Source organism: Diorhabda sublineata, chromosome 8, assembly GCF_026230105.1.
Source record: "Diorhabda sublineata isolate icDioSubl1.1 chromosome 8, icDioSubl1.1, whole genome shotgun sequence".
NCBI lineage: Eukaryota > Metazoa > Arthropoda > Insecta > Coleoptera > Chrysomelidae > Diorhabda > Diorhabda sublineata.
This window is the reverse complement of record NC_079481.1, coordinates 26,920,338-26,940,485: the sequence shown is the minus strand read 5'-3', so window position 1 is coordinate 26,940,485 and position 20,148 is coordinate 26,920,338. Positions and strand designations below refer to the sequence as shown.

At 31.6% G+C, this 20,148-nt stretch overlaps 1 protein-coding gene across 2 annotated transcripts; it reads right to left on the bottom strand.

The window, feature by feature from the left end:
• Nucleotides 1-186: 186 nt before the first annotated feature.
• LOC130448113 (E3 ubiquitin-protein ligase UBR1) lies at nucleotides 187-19,720 on the bottom strand. 2 transcript variants are annotated; one of them, XM_056785323.1, is made up of 13 exons: nucleotides 19,498-19,678; nucleotides 19,216-19,389; nucleotides 14,609-14,792; nucleotides 14,335-14,505; nucleotides 11,462-12,707; nucleotides 10,230-10,527; nucleotides 9,479-9,913; nucleotides 9,230-9,418; nucleotides 7,884-8,129; nucleotides 7,541-7,829; nucleotides 4,808-4,941; nucleotides 3,607-3,990; nucleotides 187-2,260 (listed from the first exon to the last, which is right to left on the bottom strand). In XM_056785323.1, exons 3-13 carry the CDS (start codon nucleotides 14,777-14,779, stop codon nucleotides 490-492), a joined length of 5,334 nt encoding a protein of 1,777 aa, XP_056641301.1. In that variant the 5' UTR covers nucleotides 14,780-14,792; nucleotides 19,216-19,389; nucleotides 19,498-19,678; the 3' UTR covers nucleotides 187-489. The 2 variants fall into 2 exon arrangements, with proteins under 2 accessions (XP_056641301.1, XP_056641302.1); XM_056785324.1 differs by lacking the exon at nucleotides 19,216-19,389 and having other exon boundaries at nucleotides 19,498-19,720.
• Nucleotides 19,721-20,148: the final 428 nt, after the last annotated feature.

The following is a 20,148-nucleotide window of genomic DNA, read 5'->3' as shown; positions in this document are numbered from 1 at the left end:
CCTACTGGAAGGTTTCTTTTGGAATGGATTTAAACTGCACTATCGTGACCTTCTCAATTATGTCGTGAGTGATTTCCGAAATCTCGTGAATCACTTAATTAAGTTATTATCGTCTCAGTTATGTTGAGAACACATATTACTACAGCCAACTTATTTGAGGAATAGAATGTAAATAATTCTACAAAAGAGATTTATAAACATTTTATTTATATTATTATATAATACAACAGTACTTTTCAATCAATTTTGAATAAATAAAAATCTTTCTTCGGGCGGGAGAAAGAGAGTATTTTTTTGTGGAAATAGGAAAAAATCTCTGATAAGTACCTACACGATCTAAATACAAAGAAAACACTAAAATTGTAAAGTTCCAATCGCTTCTTTAATAAAGAACGACTTTGTCATAGAGCGCGTTCAAAAAAATACACATTGTAGTATGTGCATAAATGTATAAATTATTAAATCACATTTTTTTTCCAAAAAAGTCACCTACAGAAGATTCCATTGAATAGATATAATGTGATTGCTAGTTTCTATAGATCTGGCTATTTCTTCGTGAATACTGTGACCAAGCCAAGACGTTTGTAACTTTTTATATCTCTCTCGACACAATCTTAACGGATTTCCTCTACGAAGTCCTTGATCCGTTTCGCCGTAATCATCCAAATATGGCGGTGATACTAAACAACCTCGATGGGGAGCTGCCAAAAACAAAATTTCACATTCGCGTACTCTTAAAAATATACCGATACCGGCACCGCATTTATTCGCGTGGTAGTTACAAGCACCTACTGGTGTTTTATTCAACTCCGTTTGACAACAATAACTCTGAGAACACAATATTTCCCCGCACACCAAACACATACATGGATTTTTCGAATCTTCGTCCATATTTGGGCAGGTGAACATCGACACCGTGTTAATCAATTCGCTATAATCGTTAGGGAGGTTAATTAAACGCGGCACCTGCAAAGGTTCGCGTATAACTTGTAAAGGCGTTTGTGCTAAACAAGAAACTACTTCTTCGTGACTACACCATCGTTTAACTAAATCCATTACGTTTGTTGAATTAAACAATTCTTTAGGGGTTTGCGGTAAATCTAAGTATTCGCACATGTTGCTGAATGTATCACCATCCTGTTCAGTGAGATTAACAGGTGCTTTAACGTCGGTTAAATAATGATAGAAAAGCACGCAACATCTCAAAAAAGGTAAACAAGCGTATTGTACATGCTTCCAAACTTCATTAGTACTTATTCCTTCCGTTTTTTTCCCAATTATTCGTAAAAGTTCCTCAATTGTTGCGTCCTCATTCGTATCTGTGTCCATCGAAGTATCGAGATCATCGTCTTTCATCAAAATTAATATTTTAACTATGTGAGATATGAATATTATTCTTAAAATGTACCAATCCAATGTACCGCCGGTTGGTACAGGTGTCGAATTATTTTTACAAGAAAGACTAGGTAAAGAGAACGTTAAACTAATTAAAAATCCTAAAGAATCCCATTGTAGTAAGGAAGAAACGTCGTTGCCGTTTTCAAAAAATATTGTGAGAAGATTGACCGCGTGAATATTTATGAATACGCTACGTTGCCACGTACAACCCAAAACTCCTACGATACGGACTAAACTTTCAATGCAGTCTCTTTGTCTGCTAGATAAATGACCCAAAAGTGGTTTCTGTGCATCCCGCAACATTACTTCTATCGAATGAATTGTATAACCAAGAGTTTTCCAGCACATTGGTACCAAACGTTTATCCATGGGATGTGGATTTACATTTAATCCTCTAGTATATGCTACTTGCGCGAAAACCTGTATCATCTCCTTGTGATTGGTTTCCAATTCCGGATACTGTATTAGAAATAGTTGTTTGAATTCATCCGGTACATCTGGAGTAAATTCATATGAGCAAAATACTTGATGAGGTTGTAGAGTACAATTAACTTCACATTCTGCATTATCGTGCTGTTCTATGTTGGTTCCATTGGTGGCATAGATACAAGCACTGCAATGCTTATTTTTACATTCATCTGAAGCATCGCATTTGAAGATTCCATGACAAGTTTTCTGTTTGTTATTTAGTACATGTGAAATACCGAGAAGCCAGTTGTCAAAAGATATGTAGTTTACCGGTTGAGTCGGTTGTAAGATACTCAATGGTGGTATCAAAGGTAACACAGTGTTGCTAAGACATTCGCATAGTGGACAAAGAAATTCTTGTTTGTCAACGTCGAAACTCGCTGGATGACGTAAACTATAATTAAAAAATAATTAGTAATCTAACCTTGAAATACAAAACACCATTTTTGCTTAATTTAAACAAATATGTGTTAGAATTTGTTTTATAAAAAGTGAAAATAACAGTAAACTAGGCTATCTATACTTCTATATAAATTGATAAAAAAAATTAAGCGTCAAGAGAAGTTTTATTAAACCTTTACATATGTGAGGTTGTTTCAGTTAGGCGAACAAAGAGAAAACTAACTTATAGAACGAAAATGATTGAGTTTAATTAGAAAATTTTGGGGAGTTTAAATGCGACAAAATGCTTAGATGTAATGTAATTTCGACTATGTCATATCAGTTAGATTAGATGAGTTAGGACTCAGTTCAAATACTTTGATCTATTGTGTACCCCAGACTGTTCACCAGTCAGGTCATGTGAGCCACCTATCTATTCGGCTTACCTCTTCTGGCTTTAAAAAGACAAGTTTTGTCGAGAGTTTCTCCAATGTTCTTCAAATGGTAGTTCACCGGAAAGTGTCCAATAAGCATATAAGTAACTCTCCTTAGCTCGTCTTTGTTCAAGGAAAGAGCCTTTTTCAGACCAATTGGTGGAGTAGGAAAGAAATATTTTCATTTTTTTCAGATCTGGGATATTATTCTATGTTTCTGATTTCTTCTCGTTTTCTCATTTGTTTTGGCCACGACTTGATGACTTTTTGGGAAAGCTGTAAAAGGTTGTGCTCCTATGAGAGGAATTCCCGCCTTTTTTTTCGCCAGGCGTTTGGTTTGTTCATTGCTGGATACTCCGGTGTGGCCAGGTACCCACATAAGAGTAACTTTATTGTTTGCTCACATTCGAGTTCGAATATTCGATACAATCCCATTCTAGCTTTGATTTAATTTTATAAGAGACGAGTTTTTGTAGGGCTGCTCTGCTATCTGATAGGATAAATATCTCTGCATTTCGATAGTTACGATCTGGAAAGTGTTCTGAGCCCATTGGGATTGCAAGCTTGGTCCCTTGGTTCATGTCAGTTAATATCAGTAACAAACTTTATTATCTACAAGTTGATCATCAAAACATGACAGTTATTGTGGTATTGATAAGGGTAAATACTGCACCAATAGGCAATTTCAACACATGTTAAAATCAGTCCATTTTGATCCTTGTACTGTAAACAGAGGACTCTTTATAGACTACTTTATGGAAAATGGAAGCATTTTGTGAAGTTATTTCGGTATTATTGGAATTAATTTGCGAAAATGGTCTTTTGTTATATTGTAAAATGTGGTATCAATAATGTCAGATATAAACAACTATCTGATGAGGTCAATTTAAAAAAAATTGGTACTGCATGGAAAATAGGGTCTTACCGATAAGGTCTTCTGTGCTCCCTGACCATAATAATGTCAAAGTATTTCCTCCAACAATCACTATGCATAACATGTCCACAGGTACTTGTGTGGGGTGCTGGTCCTAAATTAGCATGAAGGTACAACGGATCATGTTTACTTATATCCATGAGAAGTTCATTGTTTTTTTGTTGACATAATACTGTAGCTTGTTGAACAAATGCGGCTAGGACCATTGTTCTACCTGTTGCTGTAATTTTTTCTTCTTCTTGACATAATATACAAGTATATGTTTTCTCTTCGGAAAATCTCAACGATTGTTTCGGTCCGAGAGCGATTGGTTGTTCTTCAGTTGGTTCGGTAATATCCATTACTTCGATTTGACTAGATGTCCTTGGTTTTCTACTACAACAAAATAAATTTAGATATTAAATTATTAATATTCAAATTTAACTACATTAATAAATAATAACGTGATAAATCGGCTTATTCAGATTACAGCAAGTAGCAAAAAAATGGAACCGAAAAATTTAACCATCACGTCATTTAATCCCTTGGATTATGACTAGCGCTTGGGGCTCCTACATATCCCTTTATTGGGGTGGATTACTCCCCATGTTCTTTTGTTATAGTTTTTCGGTGGTCCTCGCTCGTTTGTCAGCTTTCTCCATTCTTTTCTGTTCTTGGATTTGGCTTTCCAGTCTACTATTCCTAGGATTCTGGTATCTTTTTCAATTTGGTGTTTTTTGACCATATTGGTATCTATTGTGTTATCCTCCTTACCGTTTCTGTAGGTTTCCTTCTCTTGATGTGTCCTGCTTTTACATACATTATTATATTTTCTCCCAGTTCTTCTTCTATTTCTTTATTTTTCTCCAATCTTCTCTTACCATCGCCTGTAATATGTGGTCCTAGTATAGTTCTCATTATTTTTCTCTCGATTATCTTCAGGTCTTCTTCCTTTTTATTTATGACAGTTGTTTCCATGGCATACGCAATCACTGACCTTATTAATGTTTTATTTTGTTCTATATCATCATACTATTGTTTTATTTAATTGTATTCCAAAACTTGGTTTTCATCCCGACAGTTATAGAATAAAGTTGAAATTGTAATTATAGATTTTATTTTAGTGCACACAAAGATTTTCTAAATTATATTGGATTTAATGAAACTGTTTTGTTTTATTTCAATACATGTTTGATATAAATTTATTACTTACACATCTGTGCTAGTTTCTTCAAACAAACTGGCATTGTTCTTAATGAAATTTTTTTGCATTGTTTGCATCTGAGCCATCAATTTCGCTCTTCTTTCTGCTGCCAAATTAGCTCTTCTCTCTTTCTCATTGTCGACCTGAAATTTGTTATGAATTATGAAAACTTTCACATTTTTTTTATTTGTACAGAGCCAATTAGCATTGAACACAGTATCTAAAAGTTCTAAAATTCTAAAAGACACGATAAGGTATCTTCCAGTAAAGGGGGCTCTATATTTCATCAAGATCTATAACGAGTCGTTTTTCCGTTTGGGGTACTAATAATGGTTGTAGTAAGAGGATTTTCATCTCCCTCTAGTCGATCATGATATTTGCTGCTATGGATTTCTGCTGTGATCTTTGTGTAAAGTACACACCTTTGCATGAAATATTTTGAAATGAGACCTCTGGAGGGTAGCAATACTTGATGTACCAGCACAACCCTAAAGTACTTTGCTATAAGTTCATATTTATTTTATCACAGTTTTATAAATGAACATCTTGTTGACCTTAGTCAATTTAACAATATATGCAACTCTTTGAGGCGCAAATCAATTTGATTTTGTGCTCTTTCCAGTTTAGCTTTGAATCTAGATGTATTCCAAGATAACGGACTGAATATGTTTCTGGTGTTATTATATTATTGATAGTGACTGATGGAGACATTGATTTTTCCTCAAACCGAATTTTATTTGTGCAGATTTATTTTTATTTTCCACCTTCTCATCCAATCTTCTAAGAGGTTTAAGTGGTTTTGGAGATGAGCTATCGCAGTTGCTGGATCTTTGTGACTGAATCATCCACAAATGTTCCTGTTACAGTCTTTTCTGCCGTAGGGAGATCTGATGTACATAATAAATAAAATAATGGCCCTAGAACACTGCCTTGTGGTACTTGATCAGGAATGTATCTGAGACTTTTCCATTAATTCTTGTTCTGAACTGTCTGATTTGAAGTAATGTATGATTTTGAAAAGAAGGCCTTATCGAAGGCTTGACTTATGTAGAAGGATCTGTTGATCATGTGTAAAATTCTGTGGCGAAAACCAAATTAGTGATGCAGAATAGAACTCATTCTGTGTATTCGGAGTTTTTCGAAAAATTTAGATATGATTGACCAAATGGTAATTGGTCTGTAGGAGGTTTCATGATTTGGGCTTTTGCCTAACATGGGCATTGCTATGTCTACTACCTTCAGTTGTTTGGGCCATGACAGTACACCATTAAATAAGTAGGTTAGCATTACGATTCCCTTTTTTGGAGAGTTCTTTTAGCTTTTTTATGCTTACTTGATTTTGTGTCCTGGCGCGTTTTTGTTATTTAAAAGGGATATTTCTTTTTTAATTTGCTTAGTTGTGAACTGGGTATTTCATTATTTCTATTTGAAGTAAAATGATGATTTAACATATTCATAAAAATTTTAGGAAGTCTCCAGATTAAAACGTTGTCATACAATCAGATTTTGGAAAAAAGATAAGTGAGTCTTCACCACTTTTAAGTATAGTTTAAAAACATTCAGTACTTTTCGAAACTTATACTGAGGTTGTCACTTAAATAAGGAAATTATTTTAATAAACAGAAGAGATCTAAGTTAATTGATATCCACTGTTTATTTTTTCATAATCAAGTTTGATAAAATATGATACAGTTTATCATTATTATTTACATACAATTTTATGGAAAAAATGCCCTACAATAGTTCCACCACCTAAAATGCAAGTTTTCAACAACCTTGATAGTAAATAGAAGCAAAATGTGTTTAACTATATGTGAAGTTGTTTTAAGAGGTTTTAGAGTCTTCTAAAATACTCAGGCCCTAATACAGTCCCTACTAACTATTAATTACCGAATAAGCAAAAATTCGGTTTCTCAACCTTCTAATAAATTAAACCTTTGAATAAATCGAGTTATTTGCCACATAAGTTGTTAAGCAGTCACAAGTGCGAATTAAAGAGTTTAGTAGAAACTTAACCTAAAATATTATAGATCAAAAGTGGTTAGGTTAGATTCGAAGATTTAGAAGATTTGTTTCATGAGGAATTGATTGAGGAAATACAGCTAATGCAAATTTTTTAACAGTTTTATTTTTCTTTTCATATCCATTTTTTTCAATATGAACTATAATTTTCAGGCCAACACAATCTTCTCCAAATAGCGACTACTTCAACATATTAACCTTACTAAAACACGTGTAAATAGAATTAAGCACAGATCATTGTCATTAACACAGGTCATAGGAAACCGTCAATAGAAGAACGTTTTTTCGATTGCTATATAGTCATCTTTCATGGTGTTACCAACAGCAGACTATTTGTTAAGTACAGAATCAATTGACAAATAGTTATTAGTTAGTTCGGATTCAAACTAACTAGGGGTGAAGAAACTGTAAACATTTATTCAACAATTAAAAGTTTCTACTAAAGTTATGTGGCTAATAATTATTTGGTACTTTATTATAACGTGAAGAAATCGGCCCCTAATACCATAAAATATTCATTTTGTTCCAAAGTTAAAAGCAATTTAACAAGAAACTACTAATTTGATGATAAATAGAAACAAAAAGATTTTGATGAATATTTGAAAATCATTTTTAAGAGATTTGAGTGCCACTATTTCAAACATTTTGCAAATCACATAAAATATTCATCTCCTGCTAAATTTGTCACCAATTTAAACTGTCCTTGGTTGATGTACTTACCTTTTCTGATGTAGATGCTTCTGCATTGATTTCTGGATTAACTTCCTTTTTATCTGAAAGTTGTTTGAATTTATTCAAAGTCCACTGCAATAACCCCTTGTGTGAATCGACTCTAGGGCTATTCAATAATTCCTCCATAAGCGGGAAAATTCTAAATTTATGAGAATTTTCTATAAATTTGAAAAAGGGATATGCTTTGGACTCTTCTTCCAATAGAGCGTAACCTATAAGATGTAGCGTTTTGTGAAGTTGTTGTTCTGAGAAACTTCTTGCCCTCAAGTTAATACATCTAAAAAAAAAACGGTATTTCAATAAACTTTGTGTATTATTTTAATTGTCTTACCTTTCTAAAACAAGTGACATAATATGCAACATGACGTCGCACTGTAAAAGATTAACTAGAAGACTGAAAGATTCGTTAAGTTTTGGTAACTTTGGCGGTGGACAACATTCCAGGTCTCCTTTAGCCTTTCGTCTTTTCCTTTGAGCTTCCTCGGATTTGGATAATTCTTCTCTTGTGTAATGGTAGAAGAAAACGTTAAAATCGTCGTAGTATTCTTCTTTCAATTCATAAACGCCTTTTCCAGATCTAGCAATAAATAGAAACTATGATGTGATCTATCATAGGACTATATTAATTTCAAATGCACTAATAAAATTAACGAATAATTGTGATTTTTTAATCATAAAAAGAGTGGTAATGCATTTGAGTAAGAAATTGTTTTTAATAACTCAAATGAAGGAATTAATTTGTCTCCACATACAAAAACGAAGAATATCCTAGATATTACAATATTTGGAATGAAAAAAATCCAAACAAACAAAAACATTGGTTAGGCATTCTGATGAAAGCTGGAGTATTGATATGTAGAAAAGAATCATCCCAAGTAATGTGGTCTATGAACAGATCTATACGTCGGTTGTTTTTTACAGCCGCCATGTCTAGAGATTGATTTAAGCAAATAATTTGTTTTTTACGATTCGATGATAAATCTACGCGAGAAGAGAGGAGGAAGAATGACAAATTAGCGGCAATTAGAGAAATTTGCAATATGTTTTTACAACCATATTAAACAGCAGTTAATTTGTTTTAGTGGCGAGTGTCTCTTTAAGACAGTTTATAAAATCAAAACCGGGGCGTTATGGCATGAAAATTTGAAGTGAAAACATCGTATCTTTGTAATCTTCAAGTGTACACCGGAAAGTTGTCGACTGGAAAAGCAGAAAGAAATGAGGGGTATCATGAATGGTTCATTTACTTCCTATGCAACAAGACAAAAATTTTCCTGAAACCAAAAACAAGCCACTAACAATTTTAGAGTATAACAAAATCAAGTGCGCCGTTGATAATACTGACAAACTGATAAGAGAATATTCATGTGCTAGCAAAACTGCTCGTTGACCACTTAAAACTTTTCATGAACATGGTTGATATTGGTGCTCTCGACTCATTTGCGTTGTACATGGAAAAATAGATCACGTTGTCGTTCATTTCTTCTACTACTGGGGGAGAGCTTACACATACATTTAACTGCCCAACAGAAATGAAGAAAATTCTAGATTTTCTTAAAGCCGCGAAGCTGTATTTAATATTAGGTATTTTTTTTCCAACCATGTAAAGTTTCTTTATAGTTTAAATTACATGTTAGTAAGTTTTATATTCAAACTAGCCTTTTCCCAATTACTCACCCATGCACAGGTTTTTTGAAATTAGCCAGTTCTTGTATAACTTCGTCGACAGCAACTTCTCTATATGTCAAATCGTCAGGTATTGTTTTCACTAATTCTGAATGTGGTAAAGGTTTGATGCAGAGATACTGAATAATTTCTTTACGTATTCTATCTTCTACCGTAACGTTACTAACTCCTGGCATATACCTAAAAAAATAGCACATGTGATGTAAATATGAAAAAAATAGTTAATATTGTATAATTTACCGTTCTCCAATAAGAAATATTAACAAGTGTAACATTTCTTCTACCAGATTGATAGTTTGTCTTACGCTATCTTCTTCTGGGGATTTTAAACTATTTATTTCATAATCGGACATAGCCCAACCGATCAAATTGAATTTATTTAAAACGTGGATCAAAAACTCGTTGCTTTCTATCAATGAAGCACCGATTTGTAATAAGGTTATATCTCTGTCCAACATTTCCGTTCTACATTTGACGTTGTGATAGAAAAAGAGTGTATTCAATAGAGCATAACCGTTTCTTCTCCACATACCAGAATGCACTTGGGCTATCATAACCTGAGCCCTTAACACCGGTTCTATTATTTGAATTGGTGTTGGTTTGGGAACTTGGAATTCGGGCCCATCGAAATGCAGATTAAATTTTTCCAAATGTAGGTGTAGTGCAGCCAAAAACCTAAATTGTCAAATTATTAATTCGATTGTATACTTCAAAATTGTTTAAATAATTTATACTATGCAATCTCACCAATATAATCTGTTCTTAATATATGAAATTTAGTATCACTACCTCTCGAAGAAGTGAGTGAAACCAGAAAAAATTAAAAATCACTGAAATCTTTTACAATTTTTAATCAAATAAGTTTAAACCAGTGAACTCAACTTTATAAAGTAAATAAGGATAAGATGTCACGGAGAATAGAGAATGACACCTGGCTCAATGGTTCTCTATACTTTAAATTTAGATTTATTGATAAAAGAACGTTACTTGCCTGGTTAAAGGTAGATGTATAGAAACTGGTTTGGTTGAAACGTCATAATGCAGACATGCAGTGCTGTGATCTGCTAATTCTCTAGTTTTACCAGCTTCGCTAGGTTCATAACAAGGGTTCTCTTCTAATTTCTTCAATACTGATCTATAAGCCTTTACGAGAACTATTTTATCAGTACCACACCATTCTACTGCTAATGAAATACAATAAGCTAATTTTATATGTAAATTAAAGCCAGATTCCCATTCGGGTTCGTATTCCATATGCTGACCAACTTGACGGGTCACCGCGTCCATTCCTGTGATAAGATTAAAATTTTTACTATCATAATTCTGCTGTTAAAAGGCAAATAAAACAAAATCTGATACACTCATATGCTCATCTATTGGTCTGCGATTTTTTTTTTGTTTCACACATTCAACTCACCACTTTAAGGAGCCCCTTATTAGAGTCACGCTAAAATGCTTACAAGTTTAGACAGATCTATGATTGTTGACACTTTAGTTTTAATGACAATAAAAAAGTAATGGTAAAGTAAAAACATAAAGAAATGGCAAACAAAAACAATTTTGATACAGAATTCCTCAATTGGAACCATTAGGTGGGCTGGAAGTTGAGAGGGAGCAGGACAAGAAAAAGGATAAATTATGCCAATCCATTATTGAACAATGCTTGGATGATAGCTGATTAGATTTTATACATGACAAGGAAAATACTTTTGAAATGTGGGAAGCTTTACGGAATCGATATGAAAAGAAAGGATTGCCAGGACAAATATTTTTGAAGAGGCTATTATGATTGAAACTAAAAGAAGGTGAATCACTAGAGAAACATGTTGGAGCCTTATTAGACAATTAAGTAATCCTGGTTGTAAAATGACTGATTCCTACAAAATAGGAAGTTTGTTATTAACCTTACCAAAATTTTACGAAACAGTAAGTGCCATAATTGATAATTCCAATAATCTAACTTATAAGAAAGCCAAAAATAAATTGTTACAAAAAAGCGAAAAGAGAGTATCATTTCAAAGGAATATAAATAGTGAAAAAGTAGGACAAAATGCTTTTTTTATCAATGGAAAGTCAGAGAAAATGTTATAAATGTGGACATATACAATGACATTGCCTACAAAACTATTCATAAATTCTGTGACATGAGTTTAATAGTTCAGTCATTGGGTTTTAATTATGTTTCATCCATTAAAACAAGAAAAACTAATTAAATTATTTTACCTTGCATCATAGTTAAAAGTGAAAGCATCATAGATAATCCGTGCAAGAAACTCCTCCTCAAATCATCTGTCCATGTCTCTGGAATGGAGCCGAGTAAATACCTCAGATCATACAACATATACAGCGCCCTTTTGAACGTTTGACAAGTAGGATTCCTTTCAAATTCGAGCTTTCCCGCTTTATTACATTTCCTATTGCACTCTGAAATTAGAGTGTTCAATAATATATACAAGACGTCATCGTGGGCTATTAGATGATGAGCCAAAGTTGGTACAGTAAACAACTGTACAGATAACGATGATATAGAATATGTATGATCGTGATCGTCCTTTATAAAATCCTTCATAACTTGTCCGTAATTTTTAGTAAATATTTTCGCTAAAGCTTTTTTGTTTTCGTATTCAAGGAGCATTCCTGATATCAATAATCGATGCCATTGTGTTCTAGCGCTTTTCCACAAACTAAGATCTTTCTGTAATATACCTTTGACTATACAAGGTTCCATTGATTTCGGTTTAAGAACAACTTCAGCGAAAATAGCACGAAAAGCTTCACCTTGTCCTAAAAATCTTTCTAACCACGATAAAAGTTTTCCAGCAAATATTTGATGTGCTATGATGTGCGAATGATTAACGAGGACTTTCAATGGTTTATTACCATGTCTTGATGTATATTTTTCAATATCTTGTTTTAAATCAGAACAATGTTGGAAACTAGAACATTTAACAATAGCTCTTCCTTCGCGATCTATATTGGTAACGAATTCTGTAGAGCTCCTTTGATTACACTTCAACACTTTAGTCAACGTATTGATTACATGTTCAAAAGTGTGTATTTCGTCGTTATACAATATAGTACAGTATGTATCTATGTCAAAAAAGTTTTCAGATGAACCGGCGCCCAATCTTATGTCAGACACTTGTTCAGTACTCAATAGACGATAAGCGTACCAAAGCACCGTTTCAAAAACTAATCTAGTACGTTCCTTCAAGTCTTCCGGTAAACTTTTGTTTTGTTCTTCCGTTGTTAAACCAGCCATGTGAATCGTACAAAACGGATCTTTTTTCCAAGCTTCCCGATCACCACAATCGCAACATCCTCCTCCACGCGATGTACCCATTTTGTATTTGTGATGTCGATGTTCGGAATTTTTGAAACATTCGACACATAGCACACAGGTTGAATCCATGCCGCATTCACGACAGGAATATGTGGGTTCACCTAATTTGAAAACTCGACCGCAAACCTAAAATAGAAGAAATAAAATAATTTATTTTTCATCATTTATCCTCCAAAAAAACATAATGGGAGTCTATTACTTTAATGGTTGAAGTCCTCTATATATCAGAGGAGAAAGGATATTTTGAAAATAAATACTAAAAATATTATTCAGAACAGTAAAATAAAATTGGAGCTTCACTAAAAAATGTATTGAATCAAAGAACATCATTTAATTCATCCAAATAACATTTTCAACGGCAATTTATAAATATTTTCTCACTTCATCTAATTAAAGACCATGACAAGTTTTTAGGTTAGGAAACAGGGGGCCAAAGCTAAAGTCTTCCATATATTGGAAGAGGAAGCGCATTTTGCAAATAAGTACCAAAAATATTATTTACAAGAGTTAAAAAAAGTTAGAGCTTCACTAAAAAAATGAATTGAATAAAAGAACATCATTTAATTCTTCAAAATATTTTCAAATGCAATATGTAAAATATCTTATCACTTCTACATTTGATTAAAATCCTGACAAGTTTTTAGGTTAGGAAACAGGGGGCCAAAGCTTGTAGATATTTCATATTGATGATTGACTGATGAAGTGAAAAAATGAAATGAAATAAAAACAATTTTAATAAAAACCAAACTATGTCATCTTCTCTAAGGAATCTCCACTTGCACACCATCAACAAGGCGATAAATAGGGCAGTATATCCTTGGTAGGAAACAAAATTGTAAATAGTGCCACCTATCTTCATGGTTTTGCGACAGATTAGACATTTTTTGAAAACTGGGGATCTTATGACATTGCATGATACTTTGGAGAATGAAAAAGAACATCTGGAACAATGGTAACAAAACCAAAAATAGTCATACATTCATTCATATGGCGATGCCAGGTCCAGCTCTTCATCGGTGTGTATATGTTGAGATAATAATTATTCAGAGAGTTCAAAAAGAAATTCTCTTCTTTGGGATTTATTTTGAACTTGCCATTCAGGATTATTCGATATATTAACTCTATAACTAGGTTATTTTGTTGTCTGTCTGTTAGCAGGTATACCATTGAACCATTTGATTAGAAATATCAACACCTCCTTAATGTTAACAAAATTTGTTTTGATCTTTTGGCAATGTAATTTGATATTTTTATTTTTAAGATTTGCAAATACTTTTGCAATCTCTTTCCTATTTCTTTTTTAGTACTTATGTAATTCATAGTCTTAACAATTCATCTGTCAGTAGTTTGCTGCTAAAAAAGTTATAAGAAGTTTGTTTTTAAATAAAGCTAGTTCCAATATATGTGAGGAAGGATTACAAAAAGTTTTGATTAAAGGAAAAACTGTGTTATTGAAATATATCAAAAAATAACTTCCTACAATTTTAGAAACCTTCGGTCAGGGCCGGATTAAGCTAGGGACTTGGAGGGGGGCTATAGCCCCGGGCCCCATCATTTTGTATTTTTTGATGTGCTGACACCACAAATCTAACGTATTGATATTATTTTGTGAATTTTTCCGGGTTTCCGAATTCCTTAAGGGGGCCCCGTCATTATTTTAGCCCCGGATCTTACAAATCTTAATCCGGCCCTGCCTTCGGTAAAGCTTGGATTAAACGAACAATAATTATGATATTTACAAAATATAACTTACAGAAGGCCTTGTCCCGAATGAATCCATATGTGCCAACACAGTATTGGGATCACCATTACATATGAATTTGTCCAAAGTATTAAATAATATTTCCTGACTTAATTCCTCATTGAAATTCCAGTTCAAACAACTTTCATTCAAGGATGGACTGTAAATCCTTGGTACCCATAGCTAGAAAAAAACTCTCTTTTAATCAGTTCAATCAAATAAAAAAATTATTAGAAAACACTCTATAAAACGATAAAAGTAAACGGTAAACAATTGTGGTACAAACCCTCCAGAGTTCTTCAAAATGGACCGGTCCAAGTAAACCATCGTTATGTTTTTCACGCCAATTTTGAACAATATCTGTTACCAATTCTTTAATACGGGCCGAATTTTCCACTGGAACACTTTCAAAGGAAACATTGTCGGAAGACATGACTATATCCGCAGCCTCGTCCATGACCACATTAGTTCTGAAGCAAGTACAAATACTATAATTTTTTAGAGCAATATATACAAGTAAAAATGTTTTTGACACTATAGTTTTTATGCAACATCCTTTATAAAAAATAATAAATACAGTAATCCTCCTTTTAACGCGGGGATGTCAAACATTATATTCTTGTACATACTTTAAAATATATAATTATTTGTACAGTTAGTTTTATAGTGTGTAAATTGTGTAAAAATTCTATTTTAAGTAAAATATTTAGTTTTAAGCCATGACAAGTGAAAAGGAAACAAAACCCAAGTTGAAAAGGAAATTTATTTCTCTACAACAAATAATGGTAAAAAGTCAATAGTTATATGTTGAACAATTTTACAAAATGAAAGTTAAAAGATTCGTTAATACCAAAAGCAGAAAAATGTTTGATGATTTGGATAGAAGATAGCAATCAAAATAATATTCATATAAATAGTTATTTAATGAAAGCAAAAGCTCAAAAATTTTCAATCATTTAATGGAATTAGAAACCGTTTCTTCCAACAAGCAATTTTAAATAAGGGAATACTCCTACAATGTGAAACCAATTTACCCTGTTAAAGGAGGGATTACTGTATTCTAGAAGATGTTTTATATTAACAAAATGTATGTTTTTATTTTTATTAAACAAAAATAAGTTTATTTTTTAATAAGTAAATATTACAAAATCAAACTCTTGGCAGCATCTGACTGTCAGTTCGCGATAACCTCAAAATGCTGACCAGTTTTCATGCTGTTAACACCAATAGAATGATTCATGAAGACGGTTTAGGTGTGTGATTTGTAGAAGTTTTGTGTAGATTGGTTAGCCTAGGAACTTTCGTGAAACCGCTGCCTTATCCTCTGTGGTGAATATACATGGTGGAATTTTCTCTTATATAAAATTGGTTATTTATGATATAGTAACTGGAAACTTATTTGGGCGGATAAAGACTTAAGCCTTATCAACTTCAAAACGTTATAAAATGTAAATATTTCTTCACATTATCAATTTATACCGATATAATTCAAATCAATATATTTATCGCAAAAATATATTCAAGCTCGATACGCATACGATGACGGGACTCGTTTACAACTTCAAACCTAGTACATGTTTTTTTCCACGTTATCAGGGAGACGTTGTACATGAAAAAATGTTTTAGTTTCCTCATATGTATATATTATCTCTTATATTTATAAGTAATAAAAATATACCTGTTTAGAATATACTTTACATGTTAGGACATATCTGATGCCACTTTACGATAAAACATTTAGGCATGATTTGCTTTATATCAGAATCAGAAATTAATAACTTAAAAAACAAACTATACTTTCAATGCAAACTCTCGTGGTTAAACAACTTAATGAAACACTACAACTTGCAATTTTGCTTTTTAATTGAACAAAAGTATATTTATAACAATGATTCCTGTTTGTTGTTTATTAATAGTTGAAAGTGGTTAGAATACAATATGTGAGGGCGGGAAATGATTAGAAATATAAATTAATCTAGAAAGGAAAGTGAACATTGTAAGAATTTTCCTCACTTATGAAGTTGTGGCTGAAAGTAATCAATATATTTTTTTTGTATAAGGTTGTACAAAATATTATTACAATAGTGATCAGAAATGTATTTTTTGGAAACTCAATTCAATTTCTTTCCAGATTGTAATTATATTTAAATAAAATTTCACAATAAATTCAATTAACACATTCAAGCAAAAGAGTAATACTTGTACAATCCTTCTGAAGTAAGGAAACATTTCTGATAAGGGTTTAAAGAAATCAAATAACTAATACATGAATTGCTGGATGTACCAAATGCAAAAATTTCTCTTAAAATTTTTTCACCTGAATTCAGAGAAAAGAAATGTTATCTGATTATTAATAACTCCTGGATAAAATTCAACTTTTATTAATTAAACTTTGGGTATGTATTAATCTAATTACTCATACATACATTAATAAATACAACAATTTTATTGTGATTCCCTGATGTACTAACCGATATGACTTTTATATATTTTAACTTAATAATAAAGAATATTTATACTTTTCAAACTACTTAGTAATAAAATTTTCAAATTTAGAAATGACATCATTATATTGATTGTTTTCAAACTATACATGATAAAATTGAAACTTTGAATAATAGCAAGATAATTGAAAATAATAATCTATGAATTATTATTGATGATTTCGATCATGAGATTATTGTAAATAACAACATTGGTGAATGTAAAAGTTTGATACAACAAAAATTAATTATTGAAACACTATAATTCATCAGCAAATAGATTTCAAGTTTCCAGTATAATTTGAACTGGTTTATTTATATATTTAGTTTTCAAATGTTATGAAAAATTTATGTTTTTCGTTTAGTTACTTCCATTTCTAAAATTTATTTGAGGAGAGTGAAACCAAGCCTATTTGATCTTTTTATCATCTAAACCTCTATATTGAACTAGGTATGTGATGAATCTATTAATTAAGGTAAGAGCACTAGTGATAGACACTTTAGAGAAGATATTTCTTTTAAAAAACAATTTCAAACAAAAAAACAAAGAATAACTTCCATTTTTAATGCACGGCTATTAGATAGTCAGTACTAAGTAAATTGAATATGCATTTTTTCATTTAAAAGTGCAAATGATCCTATACTAATCATGGTAGAGCAAAGTCAGACATAACCAGGTACCAATGGCAGACAGTATATAATACTGCTAAGCTAATAACAAAATTGAAAAATAAAATAGTATAATTCTAATTATTCAAATAAAATCTGACAGATGCAGATTTTACGTAGATACTTGGGTAAAAATTGACACATGAAACCATTTATATCTGATCTAGTAACTTTTTACATCAAGATCGATTTCCAACTTAGCTGCACACAATGTTAAATTAATCTTTGTTTTTACAAACTTCCTATTTGCCTTAAATTTAATCCACTAAACACTCATGAAATTTTCTCTAAAGGGTGTTTCTTCATATATTAAACTATTTTGTAGCAGTTGCTAGAGATATACCATTTTCACAGGCAGACAGAGCTGAAGACATTTACTCCATGCCAATCTTAGACATGTGAAATTAAACAAAGCTGTTTGTATTTTTACCTGATTTTATTTTTGTCTACTTTGTGATAAAACATATTCTTCATTGTATCCATAGTCGACATAACATGTCAACCACTGATACAAATAAAAATATGTGTACCCAAAATCGACACACCCCTCATTTTTAAAACAAAAACAAAGTAATATTAATTCCAAGCTCTGCTGTTAAATGGTTATTACTCTAAGTCACAGAAAACTGAAAATATCAAGTATATACTTTCAATTTGAATCTTAAGAGACTTTATTTAAGAGTACTTAAAGTAGTAAAATCTTATTAGCAATCACAGAAATATCATGATTTACCTGACATCAACCCAAACATGTCTTGTTTTTCCATTAACAGCAGTCAGTTATTTAACTGGTAAATACATAAAGGGTTCAGGTTCTCTTACCTTACATTAAAAATCCAGACCAATATTATTGAACTTTTATTGAAAGCTAGTGGCTCTATTTGTCTATATTAGATACTATTTTTATTAATCTAAATATAATTTATGATATGAGTTGATTAAAATCATTAAAGATTGTGAAAATTGATAAGAATGGAATCCTTGATAATGAAAAATAATACATGTTAGTCACCAAATTGTGGTGGATTACAAATTTAATAATAAAAAAACTATGTGTGCTGGTTTAAAAAGTTCACAGATTGATTGGAAATAATTACCACATAAAATTATCAACAGATTTGATTATTATCAATATTATACTTTTTAAGGAGGTTGGGTGGTATGTAGGAAGTGGTACTGAGATTATAAACATAGTTGCTAGTCAGGTGATTTATAAATAATCCCTGGGTACTAAATATTGATAAAACTTTCATTATATTATATTTAAGATCTCATAGTTATTGTAGCCAATTTTCCGATTTTCCAATAATTTTTCAATACAAACATTGATGAAACTACATCTAGCTACCAAAATAAAAAATAGTATGAAGTCAAATAAGTAAAAATTTCCATATATTACCTTTTTTGTTTACTGGAATGAAAAAATAAATATTGCAAAAATTTTTTCAATTTGCATGAAAGGTTCCTTACATTTAGTTAAAAATAAGTGATAAACTGTCATAAATGAATAAATATTAAGTTATTTTGATATTAAAAAAACCATAGGTATATATAATACAAAGGTGTAGGGCTGTCAGCTGCAAATCATTAAGTAACATCAAGAAGAGAAAGTAATATTGCAGTTAAAACTTTCTCCCAAATTACAAAAATCGGAAAATAGTACATCATGACAAGTAAAATCTTCAAATAACTTGAAAATAAATGACACGTTATTATTAAACACAAAGAGAAACGCAATTACCTTTTTATCCCGATTGACAAGGACAAGGTTAGATCTCATGTAGGTGTTTTTCGTTTTTAACTGTATGGATATCACAAAAAATTTTATATGAAAAAACCAAACTGAATATATTATGTAGAAATTGAACTATACTGAATCTATATTTCAATACGTTTAGTGCAAAGCTTCCGTGATCTAAAAAATACACATTGGTCAAGTGCCAAGAAATGGAGAAACTTGTTTCCTTCGATTGATTGTAAATTTAGATAAAACGAAGTAAATAATGTAAAACATGTGACTTACCTTCAATTTGTTAAGAGAATATTTTTGAAAAGCGATTTTGAATTCCTACTTCACTATTAAACAGATCATTTAACCACTTACTTCTGCTACTGAGATGTTGTCAAAATGTAAAATGTACAATGGATGTTAAGTTCTCATTAGGATCCATTCACCAGGATTTAGAATAAAATTGTAAATCAGCTGATTGGAGATTATATTACGACATAAGGAAAGTTATCCAATCATATCTCGGAAATTACCTCAGTACAGCATTAAACTTCATAGCCAATCAATGTTAATATTATTACTAACTGTATTGCGAGTAATACAAGTCATATAAAAAAGAAGATTCCCAGCATCTTCCATCAGCGTAACGAATAACGGATACAGGGTAAAAATTCCCGAACTAAATGTATTAATTTGTTGAGAATTGTCAACAAAATCAATTACCGCAATTGTTGAATTGAAAGTTGAATATTTTGATTTACGTATGTTCGCATTATAGCGATAACAAATTTGTTACAAGCTAATTCAGAATTGATTCCAAATTTGACCAATGAACAAAGCTAATATTTTGATAAAGGACAAAAGCAAGCTGAAACGAATAGTCCTAAAATTTAGAATATTTATTCGAGAAAAATATACTTGCTTATATATCAAATTAACTGCGTC